The following is a 23,619-nucleotide window of genomic DNA, read 5'->3' as shown; positions in this document are numbered from 1 at the left end:
CACCCAGAAAACGCAGAAGCTCCTCTCAGGCCTCAGCAGCAGCCAGGAAACAAAACTCAGACCAGAGCTGAAACCCCCAGCTCTGACTCCGGCTCCTGCAGGTTGGGAGTCTGGATCAGGGTCTGCCTGCTGAGATTTGAGACCTTGGTGCCTGCTGGGTAGGGGCTGGCTGGCCTTAGGCAAGCTACCCAACCTCTCTGAATCTCAGCTAACTCATGCCCATGATGCATCTCCAGACAGACGAGGGGATATGTGTAAGGCCTGGGGGTGATGAAAAGTCGCCTTGCTCTACGACCAGCTGGCTTTGTGGTTACTGATGCAATGACCCAGTTGACTCCACTTGTCCCTGTCTCCCCAAGCATCACCTGGCCTGGCTAAGTGTCTCTAAAAGGGCACACACTTCCAGGGTCACCTTGGCATCCCTAGAAGGCAGTAGCTCTTGGCTGTTAACCTGTGTCAGCTACAATGGATGGGTTTATCCTTGTGGTCACTGTGCACCCAGCAGTAGGAAGGGCTGCAGCTTTGTCAGGAAAAAACCCAGAACGTAGAAGACCTGGTGGCCACTATTTAACTGTGTTACTCATCTCTTGGATGTGGAGGCAGAAGACCCGGGCATCCACATGTTGTGGGCACTATGATAATTCTCCTGCATAGTGAGACAGAACCTACACAGGTCAGCTGCAGGACCCCATATCCTGCTGCTGGGACCCTGCCTGGCTGGTGTGAGCCCATCTTGTAGTTCCTTGTGTGGTTTCTGATTATGTTACTTTGGTTCCTGGTTTCACTGGGGCAGGCATGGGGCATTCCTCTACCCAGCTGCTCAAAGGCATTGGGTTCTCTTCCAAGCAGCCTGGTGCTGATCCCACTTGGCTCAGGTGTGTGCTGGTGGTGGCTGTGGATGACACTGGGGACTTGCTGGTGAGAACAACAGGTGACCAGGTGCTTCCCCATGGCCCTCTCAGGCTCAGCAAGGACCCTCCAGGAATCCAAGGGGAGCCCTGTCCTCTGGTAACAATATAGGATGGGAAAGGGGCCCAGGAAAGATCATAGAAAGGCACTGGGGATGTGGTTGGCAGTTGTCATGGGGACATAGATTCCTGAACTGTAGAGCTAGCTATAATTTTTCAAAGCTTATCCCAAAGATTTCTTCATGAGGATGAGAGTCACTGACTGGGCTGGGGGCACCTCTGGTTGGCAGAGACATGGCAGGTCTTGGTGGTTGTCGCCTGTTAAAAAGGACTAAGTGACTCCAGGCTCAGAAATAGACTTCATGCCTTATGTGGGCTTGGTGCCATCAGAAAAATAGTTCCAGCGACACAGACCCTCCCCAACGCTCGCAACACCCCTGTGGCTGTGCCCCGGTGGGTAAAGCTTGGGTTTGGGTATGAGATGCCCATCTACACACAGCTGCTCTGGGGGATGAGTCATTCAGCCTCTCTGAGCTTCCGTTTCTCCTAGCTAAAGACTTAACTGTGGTAATTCCAGGTTACTCAACAGACCTAGAGAAATAGAGAAACTGCCAGACTGTTGACAAGGTGCCTTGCCCCATTTTACACACCCACCACCAGGGTATAGGGTTCCAGTTTCCCTGGCTCCTGATTGTCGCCATCCTTGAGGGCAGGAAGCAGTAACAGCCTGCTTTTCTCTGGTGCCTGTGGCTCTTGGCCATCTTCACGAGCTGTCTTAGCCGTGCATCTGTCTTCTTGGGGGAAGTGCTTTTCTGTATCTCTCTCTTTCAGAAACATTGTTTTTAATTACATTGTGGCGGGTGTGTGGGGGGGGAGTGGGGAAATAGGGAGGAGGGGTAAGGTGGTGAGATGTACCCGTGATCCATGGAGGCCAAAGGTCTAAGAGCCTTGGAGCTAGAGTTCCTGACTCTTGTGAGCCACCCCAGCATGAGCGCTGGGAGCTGAACCCAAACCATCTCTGCAGCTCTACTTGTATCTTTTTAAGACATCATTTTTGTGTGTTTATGATGGGCACATGTGCATGCCTCCATGCATATGCAGAGGTGAGAGGAGAACTTCTGGCGGTCAGTTCTCTCCCTCATGGGACCCTGGGGTTTGAATACAAGTTGGCGGGCTTACGCAGCAAGCTCTTTTTCCTGCCGAGCCATTTTGCTGCAGCCACTTTTACAGTTAAGCTGTCTGCTTAGGGACTGGTCAAGTGTTGTGGACCGGAGTCTGTGTGTCTGGAAAACCTTGGCATCTGCAGAAGGTGTTTTGATCATGGCATCTCAAAGCATGCTGCTTTCCTTCTCATGGCCTTCATCTATCACTTTCTCCTTTCGCTACTTTGTTTTTCCTGTTTCATCTAAGAAATCTTTGCCTAAGCCAGGGCCACGAATACGTATACTTGTGTCCTTCTAAACATTTATAATCTTAGACCTGGCATTACGTCTATGCAGGATCGACTGTGAGTTAATTTTTGTATGTGATGTAAGGAAAGGGTCCCTGTCCTTGGAGTGTGGGCCCCCAGCTGCCAGAGAACCATTTCCATATTGGTTCCTGAGCTGAGGGTCACGGCTTCTTCTCCTTCTCTCCTTTTGGCCACCATGGTGGTCAGCAGACTGGTGGGTGTGGTATCAGCTGCTGGTTTAAGAAAGTGCTTCTCATTGCCTGGTCTGGAGCAAGGAGCTCTCACAAGGACATATATGTCCATGTCAGTGATCATGTGACTGGCCATGACTGGCCAAAGGCCCTGTGGTCTACCCAGTCAGAGAGAGTCTGTTAGCCTCTTTCCAGCTATATAGTCTGGCTTCAGTGTTCCCCTTGCTCCCTGCCTCAGCTTCCCCATCTGTGAACTATGGATGACAATAGCTCTTTGCCTCCCAGGGCTACGAGACAAAAAAAAAAAAGTGATCTATGCTATGTGTGGTGATATATGCCTATAAGCTCAGCACGTGGGGAGTGGAGGGAGACCGGAAGATTACAAGTTCTAGGCCAGCCTGGACTATATAGGGAGATTCCCTACCTCCAAAAAGGAAACCTGCATCATAGCTGCCCAGTGCTCAGAGGAGCTGGTTGCTGGTTGCTGTGACTGATATCAGCTCGAGCTGGTCAGCCTGCTTCTATGGGGATGAAAAGAAAGCGCAGCCAGGGGCTCTTCTCCATGTAGACCATAGTGTCCAAGTGGCCACAGACTCTGTCCCCTTGGGAAGCACAACTTCTCTCGAAAGGTCTGGCAAAGCATGGGCCTTTCTGATGCCACAAGGACACAGAATGGTCCTCAGATAACCTCACAGTGGCAAACCTGGTATGGGGATACAATGTAACATACATTTCTCCTCTCTGTCTGGTTTGTATTAGATCCATGTAGCAAGCAAGCATTTACCCACACACATGCCCGCATAATGTACCCCTCTTCTCAATGACATGCACATAGATAAATGTGCCTGCATCTCTGGTTTGTACTGGATCCAAGTAACAAGCATGCATGTACATGCACGCCCCTTCTTGCACTCCCCTGCTCTTGGGCATAGAGGTGTGTAACACAGATGTATAAGCACACATCCTTAGACACAGACCCCTGCACATACCCTGCCTGCAGCTCCTCCCTCTCCTGCCCCTTCATCTTCACCTACAGGCAGCTCTCTCACAACAGGCTAGGCTCCATGGCCATAGCGCCCACCCATCCTTCCCAGGCCTGTCCTCACCTGCCCCATTTTTGCAACCCTTCCCCAACGCCTGAGTCCTAACTTTGCCTCCTGGGGTGGAGGGCTCTCAGGCTAGGTGCTGCTGTCACTTTTTTTGTCAGGAGGCCACACTGTGCCTTTTAGGATGTTTAGTGACATCCCTGGCTTGTCCCCAGCCAGATTGGTAGCGCTTCCTCCCTCCAGTTGTGATGACCAAAACTCATGTCCGAACACCGCAGATGGCACTCTTAAGAAACACAGATGCCCCCACAGGCTCTTATCCAGAGTGTTCAGGCTAGAACGGGTGCTAGTGGGCAGGGGCAGAGGAGAGATCTGCTGGGCATGTTTTCGAGTGTATCCTGCATTGAGAATCCCTTGCACACTTGTCTCCAGGGTCTTGCACATTTTTCTCCAGCTGTCCAGAGCAGCCTGTGCCCTCCTGGCCTTGTAGATTTGCTGTGACTCTCTCGTCGTCTCTGCGGGTGCCCCGGACCCCGCAGCCTCTCCTCCTTGGCTACGGCCACCTATACCTGCAAGTGTGTCTTGGAAACTCACAGAAATGGAGAGAGACGAGGAGCAAGCCGCCGAGCTGAGCCCCTCTTCTGATGAGGAAGCCTTAGTTTTGAGGCAGAAGCCTGAACTGACACAAGTCCCAGACAAGGGTGACATCACTCTGCAGCAGTGGAAAAGGCGGCAGCTGCAGCGCCTGGCTGAGGAGTTGAAGGCAGAGTGGCAGGAGGCCCGGCTGCAGCAGGTTAGAGACATGGAACGCCTCTATTTAGCCCGTCTGTTGGATGAAACAACAGGGCGGGCCACGGGAAACAACTTCAACTTGGACGAACACAGCCATAGAGGAACAGCAAAACACATGAGGGCTAAGGAGAGAAACAGAGCAGCCTTTAGAGAGGAGAAGGGCCGCCGGGAAGAGCACCCCAGGCAACACCCTAAGTCCCGGAAAAAAGCAACATGCTCAGAGAGACGGGGTTCTACCAAAGCCCGGGTCCCAAACCCCTGTGAGAAGGGTAAAGGGAAGCGGGTGCTTTCGAGTAAGAGCAATGGCGGCTACCAGCCCTTGGGCCCTCGGGTGAGCAGAGGGGCAGACCTGGTAAAGCTCAACCCACTCTTGACTGGGGCTGGGGAAACTGAGTGCGTGGAGGAAGTACCCCGGGAGGGGAGGCGGCCGATGAGAAGGGGGTCTTCACGCTTTGCTCAGAACGTGAATCACAACTCTACAGATGAGAGTCTGCAGGGCAAAACAGCTGACTTAGAAAAACCCTTGCCCCTCAGCTCCACCTTCAGACAGGAGACCACAACCCAGGGGTCGCTGTGCAGGTACACCGATAAGAATCAGTGGCACAAAGAGCTTGAGTCTGCCTTCGAAGAATTGTTTAACACCAATCAGAAGCTGAAGAAACATCTGAATTTGCACCTGGAACAGAAGTTCAAGATAGACGAGAATCCAGATGAGCAACAGAGCTGCTCAGAGTTTCAGGGTGAGAGCAGCGACATCCAGAGAGGGGAGAGTACAGAGGAGGCAGAAACGACTGCTGAGGAGTATGGGAGCCCATCAGACATGGAGGCCCCTGAAATGTGGTCCAAGACCAATTCGAAACAGTTGCTAAGTGAGGCCGAGTACCCCAGGTACCAAACCACGGCAAAGCACCTATTAAGGCCTGAAAGCCTGACACCTGTTCCCGAGGCAGGAACATCTAGCGAACAAGATGACTCATTCTCAGAGAGCCCAGAGTCAGGACGGGAACCACTCAAGTTGGCCACAGCAGAGGAAGAAAGCCTTAAGCCTTATCTGCAGAAACAGGATGACTCTATAGCAAGCTGGATGGCTTTGAGGCAAAAGCAGAAGGCAGAGTTGGAGCAGAAAAGGCAAAAGACATTGTTGGAGCTGACAGAGCACCCCAACATGAGCTTGGAAATCCATTACAAGGCTGAGCTAGAGGAAGAACGCAGGGAACGCAGAAGGATGCGCTTGGCTCTCCTCAAGTCTTACTCCACTGGGGTCCCGGCCCCAGCCTCTGACAAAAACACTTCCCTGGACAATGACCTTCTTGATGAGGACAAACAGAGCCAGATGATCCGTGACCTCCAGCAGCAGATTTTAGAGCAAAACAAGTTACACAAGCAGTTTTTGGATAAAGCCAGGAAACGCTTGCAAGAGTTTCAAAAGACATTTTAAAGGCAGACCCACCCGAGATAAATACATCCCTGATGGCCGCTTTGCCTGCACCATGCCTGTATCTCTTAAGTCTGTTTATTCACCATCTTGGCAAACTCCTTCCTGCAGAAGCAGAATCCCTGTGGGGTCCAGAGAGCGAGTCTATCCCACGTTCTGCAGATGGAGTCTGTTTTTATGGGCTGTGGGTACTTAATGGAAACCCCAGGTAGAATCAGCTCTTGAGATGTTTTAGCCAAACCCTGGGCTTTCAGGGGCATTCAGGGTCAGTCGGGCGCAGTTTCAAAAGATACATCATTGCTTGCTTGGCCTCTGGCTGAGACAGTGTCAGAGCCATTAGCTAAACCTCTCCTTTAGAAGGCGTTTGCACACCAAAAGACAAAGCCAACATTGTTTCACAATGTATGCATTCTTAGAACCTTTATGGGTGGGGGGAGCAGGCAAACCCCCACCCAGCTGGGTGACAGAGTCACCCAGTGATGATGGGGCCAATGCTGATGGGTGTGGGTGGGAGGGAAGACCTGGGTGTTAAGTTTACTGCTCTTAGCTTTTCAAAATGAACCAGCAGCCACCTGACTGAGGAGCACATGTTGGATAGATTGGGGACCACTCTGAACCAGCAGCCACCCGGCTGTGGGGAGCACATGTTAGATAGATTGGGGATCACTCTGAACCAGCAGCCACCTGGCTGTGGGGAGCTCATACCATACCAGGTAGGCAGTAACCAACATACTTTTCTCTGCAGAGCTGAGAGGGTGAAAGAGCTTGCTCTGCCAGTCAGCCTCTGGCCACTGCTGGGCTCTATTTCTGCAGCCCCAAAGCTGCTGTGGAAGGGCTAGGCTTAGAGCAGCGTAAAGTAGGGTGCATGAGACCCTAGGTTCAATCCCCAACACTGCAGTTGAGGCATTGGTGGGAGTGGGGTCTGCCTTAGAGCACATAGTCATGAGTGGGCGTGGCCTAGTACAATGAGACTTGATTGGCTAAGACAGTGGCTGCAACTGTGGCTCTTTGTTAGTTTCTGGAGCTTTTCTCATTTCTTCCCTTCCTCCTCCCATCTTTCTTTCATGGCCTTCTTCCAAATACCTTGATTGATCGTATTTGATCATGACTCATTAGGAATATTGGTCCATAAAGGACTATATTTATCTCCTAAGTGTTTGGTAGACAATATAATGAACGTTAAGTATGTCAGCCAAACCCACAACCTGGGTGGGAGGGGGAGCCAAAAGCAGCCCTCTGCCATGTATTGATTATCTTCCCTAATCTCTCATGTCTTTCTCAGACATGCACCTGCTGAGTCCTTCAACATACACATGTGTGTTGAACACGGTCAGTCGTGGGTGCTTTTCCTTGGGGTTGAGGTTCCTTTTCCCTGCTGTGGTCTAGCTCTTGATGTCCAGCCACAAGTCCAGAACCTCTGCTTGCTCACCCTCCCTGTGGCAGGATCATCTCGTGGGCTGTCTGAGCCTGTCTTCCAGGATCCCAGCTGCATCTGTGCCCCTTTCTGGAAAGAGAGGCTGTGCCGCCAGCGCCTTTGGATCAGGTCTGGTGCTGAGACGCGCTTTCAGAATCTAACCCCAGCCTTGGCACCAGCTCTTGTTTAAAACGCTTTTGGAAGCTGCAAATGAAAACGTGCAGCTGGGGCGTAGGTGGGAGGGCTCCGCTCACCACCCCTCTGCTTCCCATTGGCACCATCTCTCCTGAAAGAGATTCATCTGCTCTCCTGACACTTTTTCACTTATACTGAGTACCAAACTCTGTCTCTGACCCTGTCCACAGCTCTGTTCCAGGAGGTAAGCCGTGGATGGCACATGAGGGCCATGTAACTTGTGGCTAGCAGAAAACACAAGCAACGAGTAGCCTTGTGTGGCGAGCGTTGGCCAGGAGCTAGGCCTATAGCAAGATGTGAAACACTGGCCCTGTGTGTGGTTCTGAGCATCCTGAACCTGAGGCTCCCTCTGCCTTGCTGCTCATTTGGCTGGACTCTCTCTCCCAGGGTTTGAGATTTGCCTTTTGTTTCTCTGTCATCGTACTTTGTTCCCACATGGTGCCTGTCTGTCAGTTGTTGCTCGGGGCTGTCTGGACACCCTGCAGCATCGCCTCTGTCCCAGAGAGTAGTGTATGTGTTTGTGGCACCCCTTAGCTTAAAGCTGTGGTCACAACTGGACCTTACATTGCGTAACTGAGTCTCCCGACAGCCCAGTGAGCAGACGCATCTTCCCGGAGCCCACTGTTTTTGTTTCCATGTGCAAAGATGGTATTTGTGGCCCGCGTTCTGAGTAAGGAATCGCTCCTTCTTGGCTACACTGAGCTAAAAGTAGGTGTAGGGATGGGCGTTGAGACACGGTGGAGGGTGACTCATCTCTGCCCGGACAGTAACACCTACACTGTCCCTTGGTAGCCAGGATGAGAAGATACCCTGCCCCATGTCTTATAGAAGGTTAAAGAGGGTGGGCAAGCCTTGGCCCCGGTCAGTGGCGTGGGTAGTGAGTCCAATCCCGAGGGTCTCCTCACCCGAAGACTATAACTTCCCAATGACTCCCTAAGGAGCTGTCATGGCTGCTTCCCACCTCACCCTCAGAGGCTCGGGAGTCTGCATAGACCCCGTTTTCTCTCTTTCACTCACATCAGGACGTCTGAGTGGCAATGCAAAGGAAGTCCTCGGTGCAACCTGGAGTCTCCTAGCCCCCTCCACTCTTCTCACCTGTGAGTTTCCACAGGGAACTTGTGCCCTATAGACAGTGGCAGGAATGAAGAGTCTGGTACCCAAGGGGCCAATGCTCTGACCTTCCCCAACCTTGACACTCTATCTCCTCCCCTCGTGCCCAACTTGCAGCCATCTCTGTCACCAACTCCCCCATTCTTGACACAAGTATTCAAAGGGGGGACAATTTTGACTCCTGCTGGCACCGCTCAAATCCTTCCTGAAACACTAGTTCACATATGGCCATTCTGACCGGGGGCGGGGAGGGCAGTATTCGTACTCCAGGTCTACAAGCTGCCTGGTCCAGTCTCCAGCTGACTGAAATGCAGAGGAGGGGGCAGTACCACTGGAAGGTGTGTGTAGCTTCTTCCCGGAAGCTGGAGAACCCAGGCTCTCTCCCACGTACCTCTGCAAAGCACTGTGTACCCCTGAGCTGCTCCCTGACTTTGTGTGTCTGTACTCACATGGGAAGGCGGGTGCAGGATCTTTATTCCCGCTAGGGACCGCATTTATCCGGATCCTGGCCATCAAGCTACTTCCGGGTGTCTCTGTCCCATGCATCTTCTCCAGTCTACATGGACTCAAGACACATCTGGGACTGACCCAGTGGTGCCCAGGAGTTTTGAAGGACAGCATCAATATCACTGTCCACAGGGTGGGGCATGTCCAGAGTGTCCAACAGGTGAGAGATGCAGACACAGCCAATCGGCTTCCCTGCCCTGCTCGCTACCACACTGGCTGAACCCGTTCAGTCATGACCATGATGATGTTGTGGACGCACGATAGGTTCAGTCACCTGTCCCCACTGAACCCCATGCACAGGCAGCATCCAGGATTCCATACCTATGAGAGGATGGATTTCGGATAGGGGTGTGAAATTGGGAGTGGGGCGGGGACCTTCTCTAACCTGCAGTGTCCCTCCAACAAGTAGGAAATGACAAGAGGTCAGTGCGGACCTCTGAGACCAGACAGGGTCCGGCATTCAGCCAGTCACGAGAGGAGCCAGACCTGGGAAGCAGCAGGTCCCGGACCATCAGACTGGAGACTTGAGAGCTGTCCTGAATGTCCTCCCATACACCATGGCGTGGTGGTGGTGGGGCTGTACCAATGAGGGGATGGGAAGTAGGAACCCACGTCCTGCTGTCCTCCCTTCAGACATGGTTTGTTGACTCTACTCATAGCCCTAAGCGCTAGTGTCCCACTCGTGGGCAGGGCTTGTCAGTGCTAAGCGCTGAAGCAGAGGTCACAGGTCACCTTGGATTTGCTCCTGGAAACGAGTGGATGAAGAAAGATGACCGCTGGCCCTTCGCTGCAGCAGCAGCAGCCGCTGAATGGAAAAAAAGATCCTGATCCTCCCCTGCTGTCATGTCCCCTCAGCCCCTTCCTCGGGGCTGTGTGGAGATGGCTTACAGGGGTTGGCAGAATACCCCAGGGACCTCTCTAGGCTCTCTCTGCCTCCAGCCCTGCCAGGCTACTGCCCAGCTTACCCGGGTTTGAGATTTGCAGAGCTGAGTTTGGCTTCCTCGAGGCCCTTGGCTCCTTGGCAAAGAAACTGCCGAGCAGCAGCCTCCTCCACAAAGCCACACTGTTCTCAGCAAACCCTCCCAGGAGCGGGACGCATTTTTTTCAAATGATTCAGCAGCACGTGAATGGGAAGGGCCGCACTTAAGGCCCTGGCATGAGATCTCGCTGGCCTGCAGCTGGAAAGGACGGGTGGCAGGGCGTGGCTTGGTTCCACCAGGCCTAGAGCGGAGGAGCCAGGGTCCTGGGGGGCACGGGGCAGCTGGAGGGCTGGGCCAAGAACGCTGCAGCCTTCTTCTGCGCACTCATATAGATGTGCCATCGCCCTCCCCGAGAAGAGCCAAAGCAATGGGCAGGAAATGGAGATGGGAAAGCTGGTCTCCATGGAGACGGGCATCTAGCGGACAGCCGCCCTCCTGTGCGTGCTAGCATGCTAGAATCTGAGTGGTGGGCAGGGAGCCTGCTGCTAGGCAGGCCTGGCATATTCCCAGGCACCAGTCCATCGGTGGTGTGGCCCAGAGCTGAATGCCCCACAGTCCCCTTGCCGTTCCCCTCTCTGCCTCACCCTCCGCCACACCCATCTGCTCGCTTTGGCCTGAGTTATTAGAGATGAGCGGGTCTTGACCTCATCCTGAGTAGGCTCAGCCCTACCCGAAGGCTGGGGCCCTGCTTGGTTTCACACTCCACCCCCCGCACCCCCCCAAAGCCCAGTTGCTGCCTGTGAGGGGATCGATCACCGGATTTGGGAGTGTCTGTGGGAGGGGCTGGCCTCAGCTGCTGATGCAGGGAAGCTGTGCTCATTCCTGGTCACCAGCACAGAACTGTTTTTAATTACTGGATGACAGCCCCTTTTTCCCTTTTAGGGAAATGAGAGAAAGGGTTTGGAGGTCTTTTTCACTAATGCCGAGTGGCTGGACATGGAGGGGACAAGGCAGGGCAGAGCTCGGTGGATGACCTCAACCATCTACAGAGGGCACCTAGAGGTGGCAGCTGGGAAGGGTGTCACCATGAGACCAGAGACAGAAGGCAGAGCTGGAGTCCTTGTTACCTGAGGACTTGTGGGCACCAAACCCGTCTTTGATTCCTTGGGACACCTGGATGTTCACCCACGCCTGTATCCCCACATGCTGAGGTGCTAACCTATGCCTGTACCCCTGCATGCAGAGGTTTGGCCTCAAGCCTGGGAGGCAGAGGTTTTACTGCCCCAGGGCTAAGCCTCCATGTTGCTCACCATCCACCATTCACAGCAGTTCCTCCAGCCAGTTCCAAGGAACAAGGGTCCCTCCGAGTCTTTCCCGTGCCCCCCACAGCCCCACTCAGATTCCAATGCTCTTCAAGGACAGCATCCTGGACAGTGTAACCACCCGGTAGCAGCTGTCCTAGGACAAGGCCAGGGACCACGTGGCTAGTCTGTCCCCATCTGAGGGTGTCGGATTGGGGCAGTGAGGGCACGCCTCACTCTCTGGACCGACTTTCCGGGTTAAAGATAAATTAATCCAGATACAAAAGGCAAGCAGCCTTTGCTGGCCAGGCTGACCAGCTGTGGGTGCCGTGCTGTCCACTATAAAGGGACAAAAAGACTGATCCCAAGCAGCAGCCACAGGGTCTAGTTATGGATGGAATGGGAACTCTGCTGGCTGAATTGATGTAAATGACAAGGTGATGGCACACTGTTTTCTGGGGAGCTTAATAAAGAGACCTTGCAGCTCCCCCACCTCCTGACAGACTGGAAAAAGACATCAGAGCCTTTGGGTTGGGTTTATTCTGGGAGAGAATGATGTATCTTTTATAACCCTCAAACTGACTGGTGTGTAACTCTACCATGAAGAAATTAAATGGAGCAGATGACCTCGGGATGACATTAACAGCTAGACCTGAAGTTACTGCATGCACACCTATGAGGTGAGGAAGGTTGCTCCCCCCACCTTGATGCTAGTAGCCTTAAAGCGTGTATCTCTGTCTTTGGTTGATCCCAATCTAGTTACAGTATCAGCGTGTTCCCAACCCTTGATTTGTGCTGGCAGAATCTTGGCAAAGGCTCCTGTTCCATCTCCTAGCTCCAGGAGGGAGGAACCACCCCCAAATTAAACTTCCATGTTTTCTGTAGGACCTTGCTGGCCCCAGGTCGCAGCAGAACCCTGAAGGACAGGGTGGCCTGATTGTAACCCTCTGGTGATCCCGAGTCAATCTTTTCAGCCTCCGAAGATATGTGTTGATAGCTGTGGGTTCATTTCTGCTCACTGTGGGGAGCTCACAGATCAGAGAGGGTGCTAAGTGAATCCATCCATAGTATGTAAATATTCGCATGGTATAAGGGATTGTCCCGAGGCAGCTGGGACCGCAACATGTTAACAAAACTCAACAAGGAGGAATCTTGCAGGTACTAGCAGGTCCTTCAGGTTGGACCTTTCTGTGGACAATGGGCATGGTGTGGTTTTAGATTCTCAAGGAACGTCCATGGTTATTATGGACACCATAGAATTCAAAACTTCTTGACAAGCTGGATGTGGCAGCACACACCTTTAATCCCATCACTTGGGAGGCAGAAGCAGGTGGATCTTTGAATTTAAGTTTATATAGTGAGTTCCAAGTCAGCCAAAGCTACATAGTGAGAGCCCCCCACCCCCTGTCTCTGCTCTCTCTCTCTCTCTCTCTCTCTCTCTTTCTCTCTCTCTCTCTCTCTCTCTCTCTCTCTCTCTCTCTCTCCTCTCCTGTCTCTCTCTCCCCCCCTCTCTCCCCTCTCCTCTCTTTCCTCTCCCCTCTTTCCCCTCCCTCTCCTCTCCTTTCCTTTTCTCTCTTTGCCCCTCTTTCTCCCCCTCTTTTCTCTCCCTCCTTCCTTCCCTCCATCCCTCTCTTTTTTCTCCTCTCTCTCCTCTCTCCCTCTCCTCCCCTCCTTCCCTCCCTCTGTCTCTCCCTCCTTTCCTTTCCTTCCCCCTTTTCTCTCCTCTCTCTCCTTCCTCCCTTCTCTTTCTCTCTCCCTCTCTCCACATGCATACACACTTGTTAGATTTATGAACATGTCTTTAGGTCTCAGTAGACCGTGTGCTGGTGGCCAGGGGACAGACAGGAGCACCCTGGGAAGGAAAAGCATGGCTCTGCTTGCCATGGTTGGGATCCGTGGAGTGTATTGAACCCTCCAGCTTCCCTTAGCCATGGCCATAGCATCCAAGGTTTCTAGAAAGTTCCCTCATAGGATACTAGCAGGAGGGCCCAACTTCTGTTAGCATCCCTGGGCAGTAGTGATTCTCAAGGTCCAAACACAGCCCGTCGTCATCTTTGGCTCCTCATTAGTGCCCTTGACTTTCCACCCACCGAGCTTTTCCATCCCTTTCTGGCTGGGCAAGCTGGGATTGTTTTTGCAGGCTCCTCTAGGGGGAAGTGACGTCATGTGGTGTCCTCAGCCAGAGGGATGGGGGTAGGGGCTCTGCGGTTGTGTGTGCTTTGAATTAAGTCAGCGCTTGTGCATTCCAGTAGCCAGCATCTGGCAGTGAATTCATCAGCCAGTGTTGCACTCTTGATGGCAAACCCAGATGTGGGGTTAGTAAAAGGAAAAGAGGAAAAAGCAAATTTTGAGCTGTGGGGGTGGGGTGGGGGACAGTGGTTGGGACACAAAGCAGTTGAACAGGAGTCTCCTGCTGCCTTGTCCAGCTCCTTAGTTAGATAGTGGGGCAGGACTGGATGTGGTTGGCCCTGCCCTGGTATAACCCCCCAGCCTAGTATGGAAGTGTCCAGTCAACAGACACTCATGCCTTGCTTCTAGTTCATCCCAAATTCTTTGAGTCTGAATTTCCCTGTCCTTCAGCTGGTCTGGGACTCGGGGAGGCTATCCATTCTGTGAGGTGGCCTCCTTTCCTCTACAGGCCTCGTGGTCACCCTGGAGGTCACAGTGATGACTACTGCCGTGTGTGGGTGTTATACTTGTAGAGAATTCTTTATTTCCTCACCTTTCCCATCTTCCACCCAGGATTTCCTGTCCATCTGTCTGCCCGTTGCCTAGATCAGACTTCCCTCTAAGGCTGGGACTATGAAAGCTTTTACTGGCAAGACCTCCCCATTCCCCTTCCCCACCCAGTGATCTCATCAGGGGACAGCTACAGCTAAGACAGGTGCTGGCTGCAGCCAGTGGTAATAGCCGGTGGGGATGGCCTCCTGCTACAGCAGGGACACTTAATGGGAGGGGAAACAAACCATCCAGGCTTCCGCTCTAAAGACTCTGTAGTCTGGGTCCCTGTGGCTAGCCAGAAGCAGCCTGGTTGTTGATGGCGGTTCTACCATCTCTGCCCCTCTCCCACTGCCTACAAACATCCTTGGCCTCCCCTCCACCCCCACCCATTAAGGAAAACCAGCATCTCATTTCTCTTCTGAAAAGTTCAAAGGAAGAATAGTATGGCCCACAGCCCCAGGCGACATGAGCTCACAACCAGATTCTCCTGTGCCAGGGCACCAGGGCCAGCTTTCCAGATCCTCGTCTTGTAGGAGCAGAGAAACCTGCCCTGTTCATTCCTCCACTATGCGTCCCTTACACTCCATGGCCTTGCTCACTCTCCCCATCACCTTTGGACATCGGGTGGTGACATCTGTGTTAGCTGTGCGACCCAGCGATCTCCAATGAGCATTGTGGTCAGCGCTCGCTCATCTCGGAAGCACCTTTCACACACATTCCCACACCTGGTGGCTTCTTGGCCTTTTGGCTTAGATCGTGTAGGGACTCAGGGGTGTGTGGGAACTTGGGAGCTCCCCTAAGACAGCAGTTATTGGGTCCTCAGTGCCGTGGGAGAGAATGAGAAGTCACTGGGCTTATTTTCTGATTGGCAGGTGGGCGGTGCATTCTCGTAGCCCAGGGTAGCCTCAAACTCTATAACAGTTCAAGGGAATGCTGAGATTCCAAATACGTGCCGTGTCCAGTTGTATGTGTTGGGACTTGAACTGAGGGCTTTATGGTTGCTATATAAGCCCTCCATCAACTGAGCTACAACTGAGCTACAGTCCCAGCCCTTAATATTCCAGCGAGCGTTAAGCATTGTGCAGTGTAGTGGGCCGCTACTGAGAAGCAAGGCTAGCAAGTGCTCTAGACTGGTAGAGCAAGGTATACCGACCTCCTTTGGGACCCCTACCCCCTCTTGTTTCTGAGCTGATGACTGTGCTCAGACAAAGAACAAAGACATGGCAGTGTTTACCTGGCATACTTACACATTTGCATTAGCATTACAGTGACGGTTTTATAGGTTACACAGAGGGGACCGAGGACCAGCATGCCTACGCTGTCTTCCCAAGGCTGTCATTGTCAGCCCACTTCCATCTGGTAGTTGTTTTCTGAGCCTCAGCCATTCCGTAGCATGGCCTCTACTCGTCAGGACCTCTCAGTGGACAGGTGCACAGATGTGCACAGCAGAGTGTGCAAGAGATGAGCGAAATGCCCATCGCTGCAGGAAGAAGACAGGAAGGGCAGGGGACTGTCTCTCAAGGCTGAATACAAGTTCTCCAGGCAGGGACCTGGAAGTGACATTTTGAGTAGAGGAGCTTCCCTGGTCCAAGGTGGGACATATCTGGATATCCTGGCATGTGTGGGGCAGGGGAGCAGGATGGATTAGGAAAGAGCAAGGGATAAGTGGGATTGCAGAAGGTGCAGCCCTGGTGGTCCTGGAACTTGCTCTGTAGATCAGACTGGCCTCAAACTCAGAGTTCCTCCTGCCTCTGCTGCCTCCACTCCTGGCTCAAATTTTCAGTGAAGGCATTTTGCAAGAAATGTTTATAGGAACCAAGAAAGAACCCTCTGCTCTGGGGTGGCCTGCCAGGTAGCTTTTTTTTTTTTTTTTTACCAGGTTGTAACTGTTTGAAGTGAGGCCGCCTTTGGGCTGGGAAACAGGAACCTGTGGCCAGGCCAGTGGTGACTCAGAGGTACAGAAGGACCAATGTAAATGGGCCTTGGAGCTGGGTGGGGCCTGGGCTGTGGTGTGAGATTTGGTGAGGAAGGATCCGGAGTGCATTGCTGGGGTCTGAAGAGCAGATGGCACTCCCACGTGCCCGGACCTCCCTGCCTTTGTGGGAAACAGTTCTGGCCAGAAGTTTCCAAGACTCAAGCTGACCGCTGGAGACTCTGAGCCGGCACTGTCTGCCCCCTTGTCTCCATCGAACTCATGTGCACGGTGACAGAACGCTTGCCCAGAGTGACCCCACACCACCGCCTTTTGAAGGGCAACGCTTTTAAAGCCATTAAAACAGACCCTGACCCAGCTAATAACCTCCAAGTAAAGAAAAGGAGGGCTCTGCCTGTGGCAGGATCTGCTGAGCTTCAGTCGTAGGGTGTCCAGGGAGGGACCAGGGGCTTAATTCCTAATAGAAAACCCATGGTAGGCGCAACCAGACTCCAGAACATTCTGGAACTTTCCTTCTTTTGATCGTTGTCCTGGACGCACTTCCCATGGGACCATCTGTGTCTAACATTTGAGAGCCACACTAACGTTACTGGCCAGATCCATAGCCTGCATAACAGGCTTTCCAACTCCATGTCTGTCAACCTTCCCATAGAATGCGGGTTACTCTAAAGAGTGCCCCACAAAGCCATGTTTGCTGTGGCATGTGCTCGTAATCCCAGCACTGGGAAGGAAGACACAGGAAGAACACAGAGGCTTGCTGGAGAGCCATCTGGTGAGCTCCAGGCCAGTGAGAGACCCTCAGGCCAGTGAGAGACCCTCAGGCTGGTGGGAGACCCTCAGGCCAAGGAGAGACTTTCAGGCCAAGGAGAGAGCCCAGTGAGAGACCCTGTCTCCAAAAGCAAGGAGAGAGTCAGCAACGTGACTCGGTGTTGTAAAGGTTCTTGGCATTACACCTGCTGACCTGAATTTGATCCCTGGAGCCCACATGATGGAGAGCTGTTGGCCCCATAAGTTGTCCTCTGGCTTTGACATGTTGGTTGCATCATGCAGTGTGCAAACCCCGCCCACTCCCATGAAATAAAAATGCAAAACAAAAACGAGGCAGATGGCACCTGAGAGATGATACATGAGGTTGTCCTCTGACCTTCACATGCATGTCCCATAGGATATTTCACATGGAAGCGTCTCTCTTCTGTATTGCTAGGGAGGGAACTCGGGCCCTCTTGCATGCTAGGCTGGTGCTCTGTTCTGAGTTGTACCCTAGTACCCCAGTGGTGTGGTGATATTGTGTGTGTGTTTTCACAAATAAAGTTTGCCTGAAGATCAGAGTACGGAGCTAAGCCACTAGTTAGCCATAGAGGCTGGGCAGTGGTGGCACACACCTTTAATCCCAACATTTGGGAGACAGAGGCAGATGGATCTCTGTGAGTTCAGGGTCACCCTGGGCTTCACAAGATTGAATCTGTCTAAAAGAGAAACAGAGCTCACACAAAGGTGATCCCAGGACTTGGGATCACAGGCCTCCAATCCCAGCACTAGGAAGGTGGAGACAGGAGTGATATGGCTGGGTGGAGAGAGGAATATAAGGCGGGAGGAGACAGGAGCTCACAGTAGTTGGAAGAGTCTGAGCATGCAGTCTTGGGATCCCTAGGAACAGGATTACCCCTTTGGTCTAAACATTGGTAGTAAGAACTCTCTAGCAGGGGCTGGAGAAATGGCTCAGAGGTTAAGAGCATTGGCTACTCTTTCAGAGATTCTGAGTTCAATTCCCAGCAACCATGTGGTGGCTCACAACCATCTGTAATGAGATCTGGTGCCCTCTTCTGGTGTGCAGTCATACATGCAGGCAGAACACTGTACCCTATACATAATATATAAATAAATCTAAAAAAAAAAAAAAAAAAAAAAGAACTCTAGCGACTGGCCAAGTTTTTATTATTAAGACCAATTAGAATTCATGCTACACAGTGGAGACCCCAAATCTGAATAAACCAGTCTCCTTTGGGGTGGATGACTACCCTTCTGCTCCAGCCCCCCAAAGCCTGTTTGAGGGTGGGGTGCTGGAACGTCAGAGCCATTGCCCTGGCTCTCAGCCAGCCCTGCTTGTAGGAGCAGGATTGCATGCTAGACCACTGGACGCTAGGCCACTGGCACGCTAGGCCACTGCACGCTAGGCCATTGCATCCTAGGCCACTGGCCTTCTGTTTCTCCAGTCCAGACCCATGGCCACGGCCTGCTCAACAGAACGACCTGGCGCCCTAGTCAACAAAGGGCTCATCTGGGGATCTGTTCCTTTGGGGTTTGGTTTGGGTTGTTTTCTTTGAGACAGGGTCTCACTTTGTAGCCCCGGCTGTCCTGAAATTCACTAGGCTGACCAGGCTGGCCTTGAACTCACAGAGATCCGCCTGCCTCTGCCCCAAGTGCTAGAGTTAAAGGTATGTGCCATCACACCCAGCTTTTTGGTTTTTGATTTTGTCTTTTGAGTCAGGTTTGTGGTTGTCGTTTTGTTTTTTTGTATTTTTTGAGATAGGGTTTCTCTGTGTAGCCTTGGCTGTCCTGGAACTCACTCTGTAGACCAGGCTATCCTCAAACTCAGAAATCCACCTGCCTCTACTGGGATTAAAGGCATGTATCACCACACACACACACACACCACCTGGTGAGATGGTTTTAGCAGCCTGGGCCTGCCCTGAAGTTCTGCCCTTCCTGACTCTACCTCCTAAGGGTTGGGGCTAAAGGTGTGTATCACTGTGCCCACGTTCATATAGTGCTAGGTGCTAGAGACTGAACACAGGCTTTTGTACATGCTAGCCAAGCTCTTTGTCAACTGAGCCACATCCCACAGCAAAGGACTCTTGCTGACCACCCCAGGATGACAGGCCACAGAGCCTCCTCCCTTTACCTGTGCCAGGTCAGACTCCTGTGACCCCTCAGGTAGGCAATAGGCCCACCGCCCTTAGTACCTCCCGTCGGGAGGCACACTTTCCTCTCCTGAGCTGAGCCTGGATCCTGGTCCTCAGCCACCCCCTCATCTGTGTCTCTGTTTTGCAGTGATCAGGGCCAAAGCCGTGAGCGAGAAGGAGGTGGATTCCGGGAACGACATCTACGGCAACCCCATCAAGAGGATTCAGTATGAGATCAAGCAGATAAAGGTAGCCCCTGACTTTGTGGGGGAAGCAGGGGTGGGGCCCTGGAACATCTCCAAGCCAGCGTAAGCCAGAAAGCTGAGTCGTCGAAGCCACAGAGAAGCTCAGTTCTCCTTAAGCCACAGGAACATGAAAAGCTGGCAGAGATTTTAGGTTTTCAAAGGTCTCAGTCCCTGTCCTATGCTGGGAAGAGACGCCGGGACCAAGGCAGTCTTGAAAAAGAAAACATAATAAATGGGGGCTTGCTTACAGTTTCAGAGGCTGAGTCTGTGGTCATCACGGTGGGGAGCAGATAGGCATGGCACTGGAGCAGTAGTTGAGAGCTTTCCATCCTGACCTGAAGGCAGCAGGTGGACTTCCAAAACCTCCAAGCCCACACCCCCAGTGACAGACATCTTTCAACAAGACCATACCTCCTAATCTTTCCCAGACAGTTTGACCAGCTGGGGGACCAAGCATTTATTTGAACCAATGGGGACCATTCTCATTCAAACCACCATGTCACCCTGATCCCCCAAACAGGCTAGCTTGATTTTACCGGGTGATAACCCGGTGAGTATCATGTCATAACGGATGAGTCTGGGAGGCAGATGTGCCCAGGGCAGCTTCCCGACTGTGAAGATCACTTACCAAGAACTAGCCCATTGGGAGGGCAGGACTGTGGTAGGGGTGGAGGGGACCGCAGATGGCAGCAGTGGTGGCTGTGGTGGTGTCTGCTGATGTTTTCAGAGTACTGTCCATGTCAGGGGCGAATGGGAAAAAACAATGTTTGAGAGAGAGAGAGAGCGAGCGAGGTTAAGGGAGAGGCTGGGGATGTGGCTCAATTGGTAGGACGCTTGCCTAGCATGCAGGAAGTCCCAGGTTTGATCCCCAGAACTGCAGAACTAAGTAGGGTGGTGCCTGCCTGCTCTGAGAGTTGACATTTACTAACTTGGGGTTCAAAGAAAGAGCTGGCTGGCTCCTCCAGTGTTAGGGACAGCTTGTCACGCAGTAGTGACCCTAGCCATCCTGAAAATAAATGTTATCAATGGGCCAGAGGAGCAAGCACGTCCTCATCACAGATACCACCTCAAGGGGACGATTGACCTCTCAACACCAAAGTCCCTCTATGAGGCAGACAGCAGGTGGATTTCCATAAGCTCCTCGTGGTTTAACGCCAAGGAAGCAACACTGACCCCTTGGTGTCATCTGAGATGCAGAAGCAGACTGTTGCCCTGGCAACCTTCCTTTCTACAGGGTTAGAGTGAAGCTCCCTAAGCTGGTTTGTCCTTGAGAGGGACTGGAGCCCCAGGGCTCAGTGGGTAAGAGCATGTGCCAGTGCCCATGTCAGGCAGCTCGAGGGGATCTGGAGATGGGATTCTGAGAGCACCCGCACACCCATGATAGCAGACACACAGGTGCAAGCACACCACAGAAATAGAAATAAAAATACATCTTTAAAACTTGAAGAAATGGGAGGAAGAAGGAAGGGAGGGAAAGACAAATGAAAAATGTCTTCTGGAGTGTTAGGGAGGGTATGAGCAAAGGGAGAGCGGGCGAGCCTCTCCCCCAGCCCCCACACACACCCACCTAGGTACTGGTAAATGTCTTCCTCATGGGGCAGCAGGTGCACTCCTGAATAGCCGAAGCAAGTCAGACCCGAGAAATCCAGCCCTCCCCTGACTCGGAGGTTATGGTCTCCTCCCAGAGGGCACCTTTCCCCCCTTGGTTGTCATTAGGTAGCCAGTGCTTCACCAGAGGCCCTGGAAATAAACCACATGTTGTAGTGCAAGTCTATAAACCCAGCATCCTACAAAGTGAAACTTTTGTCTCAGGAAAAAAGAAAATCTGGAAATAGGGCTGGGGTGTAAATTATTGGGCTTAAGGCCACAGGTTTAATCCAGAACAGGGGGACAGGGGTAGGGGAAAAAGTGAAAGTCAAAAGAAAAGGAAAAAATAAAAATTCTCTTTGTTTTTTGTTTTTTTGGGGGGGGAGGATTTTTTTGTTTTTTATTCGTTTGCTTATTTGTTTTTGACTTTTGATTTTTCGAGACAAGGTTCTCTGTGTAGCCTTAGTTGTCCTGAAACTTATAGAGTTCTGACTGCCTCTGCTTCCTGAGTGCTGGGATTAAAGACCCCCCCACACACACACAACACATACTTTGGTTTGTTTTTTGCTTTTGTTTTTTGTCTGTTTTGTTTTGTTTGTTTTTCAGGACAGGGTTTCTCTGTGTCCCTGGTTTGTTTTGTTTTTAGTTAAGCAAGCAAATTAACCCAGTCCCTGGGAACAAACATATGTGACCCTTTGTGGCAAGTGAGACTCTCTAGATTTCTACAGGGGTTCAGAAATGATGACTTCATGCTCAGAAATGTCCTGCCCATGACAGGCTGTGCTGGCCAGCTGGGGTCTACCTACAGCCCCAAGGGGATATGTGACTCTGAGCACCTTTGCAAAAGCAGTAGGAATTGTGAAGCTCAGTGACAAGCCTGTTTACCTTCTGGCACCTTGGGGGGAAGGGGCACATCTGGGCGCAGCCCTGGACTCTTGTTCCTATCATGTTCGGACTGGGAACCTGTCTGGGCTTACTCCTGCCCTACCGTGCTTACCCCTGCCCGACTGTGCTTACTTCTGTCCTACCGTGTGTACTCCTGCCCTACTGTGCTTACTCCTGCCCTACTGTGCTCACTCCTGCCCTATTGTGCTTACTCCTGCCCTATTGTGCTTACTCCTGCCCTACTGTGCTCACTCCTGCCCTACTGTGCTCACTCCTGCCCTATTGTGCTTACTCCTGCCCTACTGTGCTCACTCCTGCCCTACTGTGCTCACTCCTGCCCTACTGTGCTTACTCCTGCCCTACTGTGCTCACTCCTGCCCTATTGTGCTTACTCCTGCCCTATTGTGCTTACTCCTGCCCTACTGTGCTCACTCCTGCCCTACTGTGCTCACTCCTGCCCTATTGTGCTTACTCCTGCCCTACTGTGCTCACTCCTGCCCTACTGTGCTCACTCCTGCCCTACTGTGCTCACTCCTGCCCTACTGTGCTTACTCCTGCCCTATTGTGCTTACTCCTGCCCTACTGTGCTTACCCCTGCCCTACTGTGCTTACTCCTGCCCTACTCTGCTCACTCCTTCCCTAATGTGCTTACCCCGCCCTACTGTGCTTACCCCTGCCCTACTGTGCTTACTCCTGCCCTACTGTGTTTTTCAGATGTTCAAAGGACCTGACAAAGACATTGAGTTTATCTACACGGCCCCCTCCTCAGCAGTTTGCGGGGTCACGCTGGACGTTGGAGGGAAGAAGGAATATCTAATTGCAGGTGTGTAGAAGCTCAGCCTTGAGTACTAGGTCGTGGTACCCTGACAGAATTCTGCATTCCTATGTCCTGGTCCCTAAGGAACAAGCTTCCCACACTGCCCTCTAGGGGCGAACCAGCCAATCTGCATTGGCACAGGTACTGCTTATAACCCAAATCTAGGAGACTCTGGTTAAGCTGCCTTTGTCTTGCTAGCACTTACTCCCAGAGACACCCCCCAGGTCCTTGCCTATACAGAAGCTGTCTGTACTAGTGGCCTCTCTAGTGGGCCGCAGTCCTGGGAAGCCCAGCAGCAGCTCCTCCTCTGGGCACTGGCTGGGAGGTAGGGGATTTCCCATTTCTTTCTACGGAGATTGCATAAATCCTTTGCCTTCCTGTTATAAGGTGTACCCGTGATCCCCCAGTGCAGATGAAGGTTTGCCTCAGGCACAGGGATTAACATGGGGTCCACTTGCAGCACTTGGCAAGAGCCGGTGGTTCTGTTTCCTCTGAGCCGATCGGTGTCACACCGCATGGGGTCATTTCTGGCACAGAAAGCTTCAGCTAATGCAGAGAGAGGCTTCTCCTCCTAGGAGAGCCAGTAGATAGAGGTTCCTCAGCATAGTCCTGCAGCACCCCTGCTGGCTCTATGCGGTCTTTTTTTTTTAAAGTGAATTTATTTTTATGTGTATGAGTGTTTTGCTTGCTTCATGGCCCACTGGGATTCCCCACAGCCTGTGACACGCCAGATGCCCAGGCTGTATCTAGTGCAAGTCAAGGAGAAAGTGGGGCTGGAGTTTGTCCTTTGGTGAGCCCGTGTGTGATCAGGGCTCACACCAGTTTCTAACCAGAACCTTCCCTGACAAAGGCCAGAAGTTGCCAATAGCTGGTTAGTGCCCACTGGGAGGGATGCACCTCAGTAGTCAAGCACGGCCATCTCCCATGCACGAACTCCATTTTTGATCTCCTGGGGCCAGACCTGTCAGTCAGACCTGCTTCCTGTTTGGATATTCCAAGCATGGGCACCGCTTTCTGTTCCGTGGATGGAAACCAGCCCACCAGACCAGTAAGGGGCTTCTGGGTAGGCAACTTACAAATTGGTGAGCCGTGCCTTGCTATCAGGAGCCCTTATACACCATGGCTGCTACAACAGGCTCGAACTCCTTCTCCGTGCCCTGCTTAGTTCCAGGATAGCATGGGGAGGCTGAAGACGCCTGAGCAAAGGGGGAGGGTGGAGTCCTACAGGGCAGCAGTGTGATGAGCATTCCTGGGAGCTG

General features: G+C 52.4%; 2 protein-coding genes across 2 annotated transcripts in view; both read left to right on the top strand.

The window, feature by feature from the left end:
- Timp2 (TIMP metallopeptidase inhibitor 2) overlaps positions 1–23,619 on the top strand; it is a 50,072-nt gene that overhangs the window by 16,439 nt on the left and 10,014 nt on the right. The window contains exons 2-3 of the mRNA XM_057775890.1: positions 18,975–19,075; positions 22,258–22,366. Of these exons, the coding sequence (XP_057631873.1) occupies positions 18,975–19,075; positions 22,258–22,366 (210 nt within the window). The remainder of the gene's footprint in view (positions 1–18,974; positions 19,076–22,257; positions 22,367–23,619) is intronic.
- Positions 4,194–5,825, top strand: Cep295nl (CEP295 N-terminal like). Its single transcript, XM_057775889.1, has one exon. The coding sequence runs from the start codon at positions 4,194–4,196 to the stop codon at positions 5,823–5,825; it is 1,632 nt and encodes a 543-aa protein (XP_057631872.1).

This window comes from Chionomys nivalis, chromosome 7 (genome assembly GCF_950005125.1).
Source record: "Chionomys nivalis chromosome 7, mChiNiv1.1, whole genome shotgun sequence".
NCBI lineage: Eukaryota > Metazoa > Chordata > Mammalia > Rodentia > Cricetidae > Chionomys > Chionomys nivalis.
Note: the sequence above shows the minus strand (reverse complement) of the source record. Positions and strands in the feature narration are given on the sequence as shown.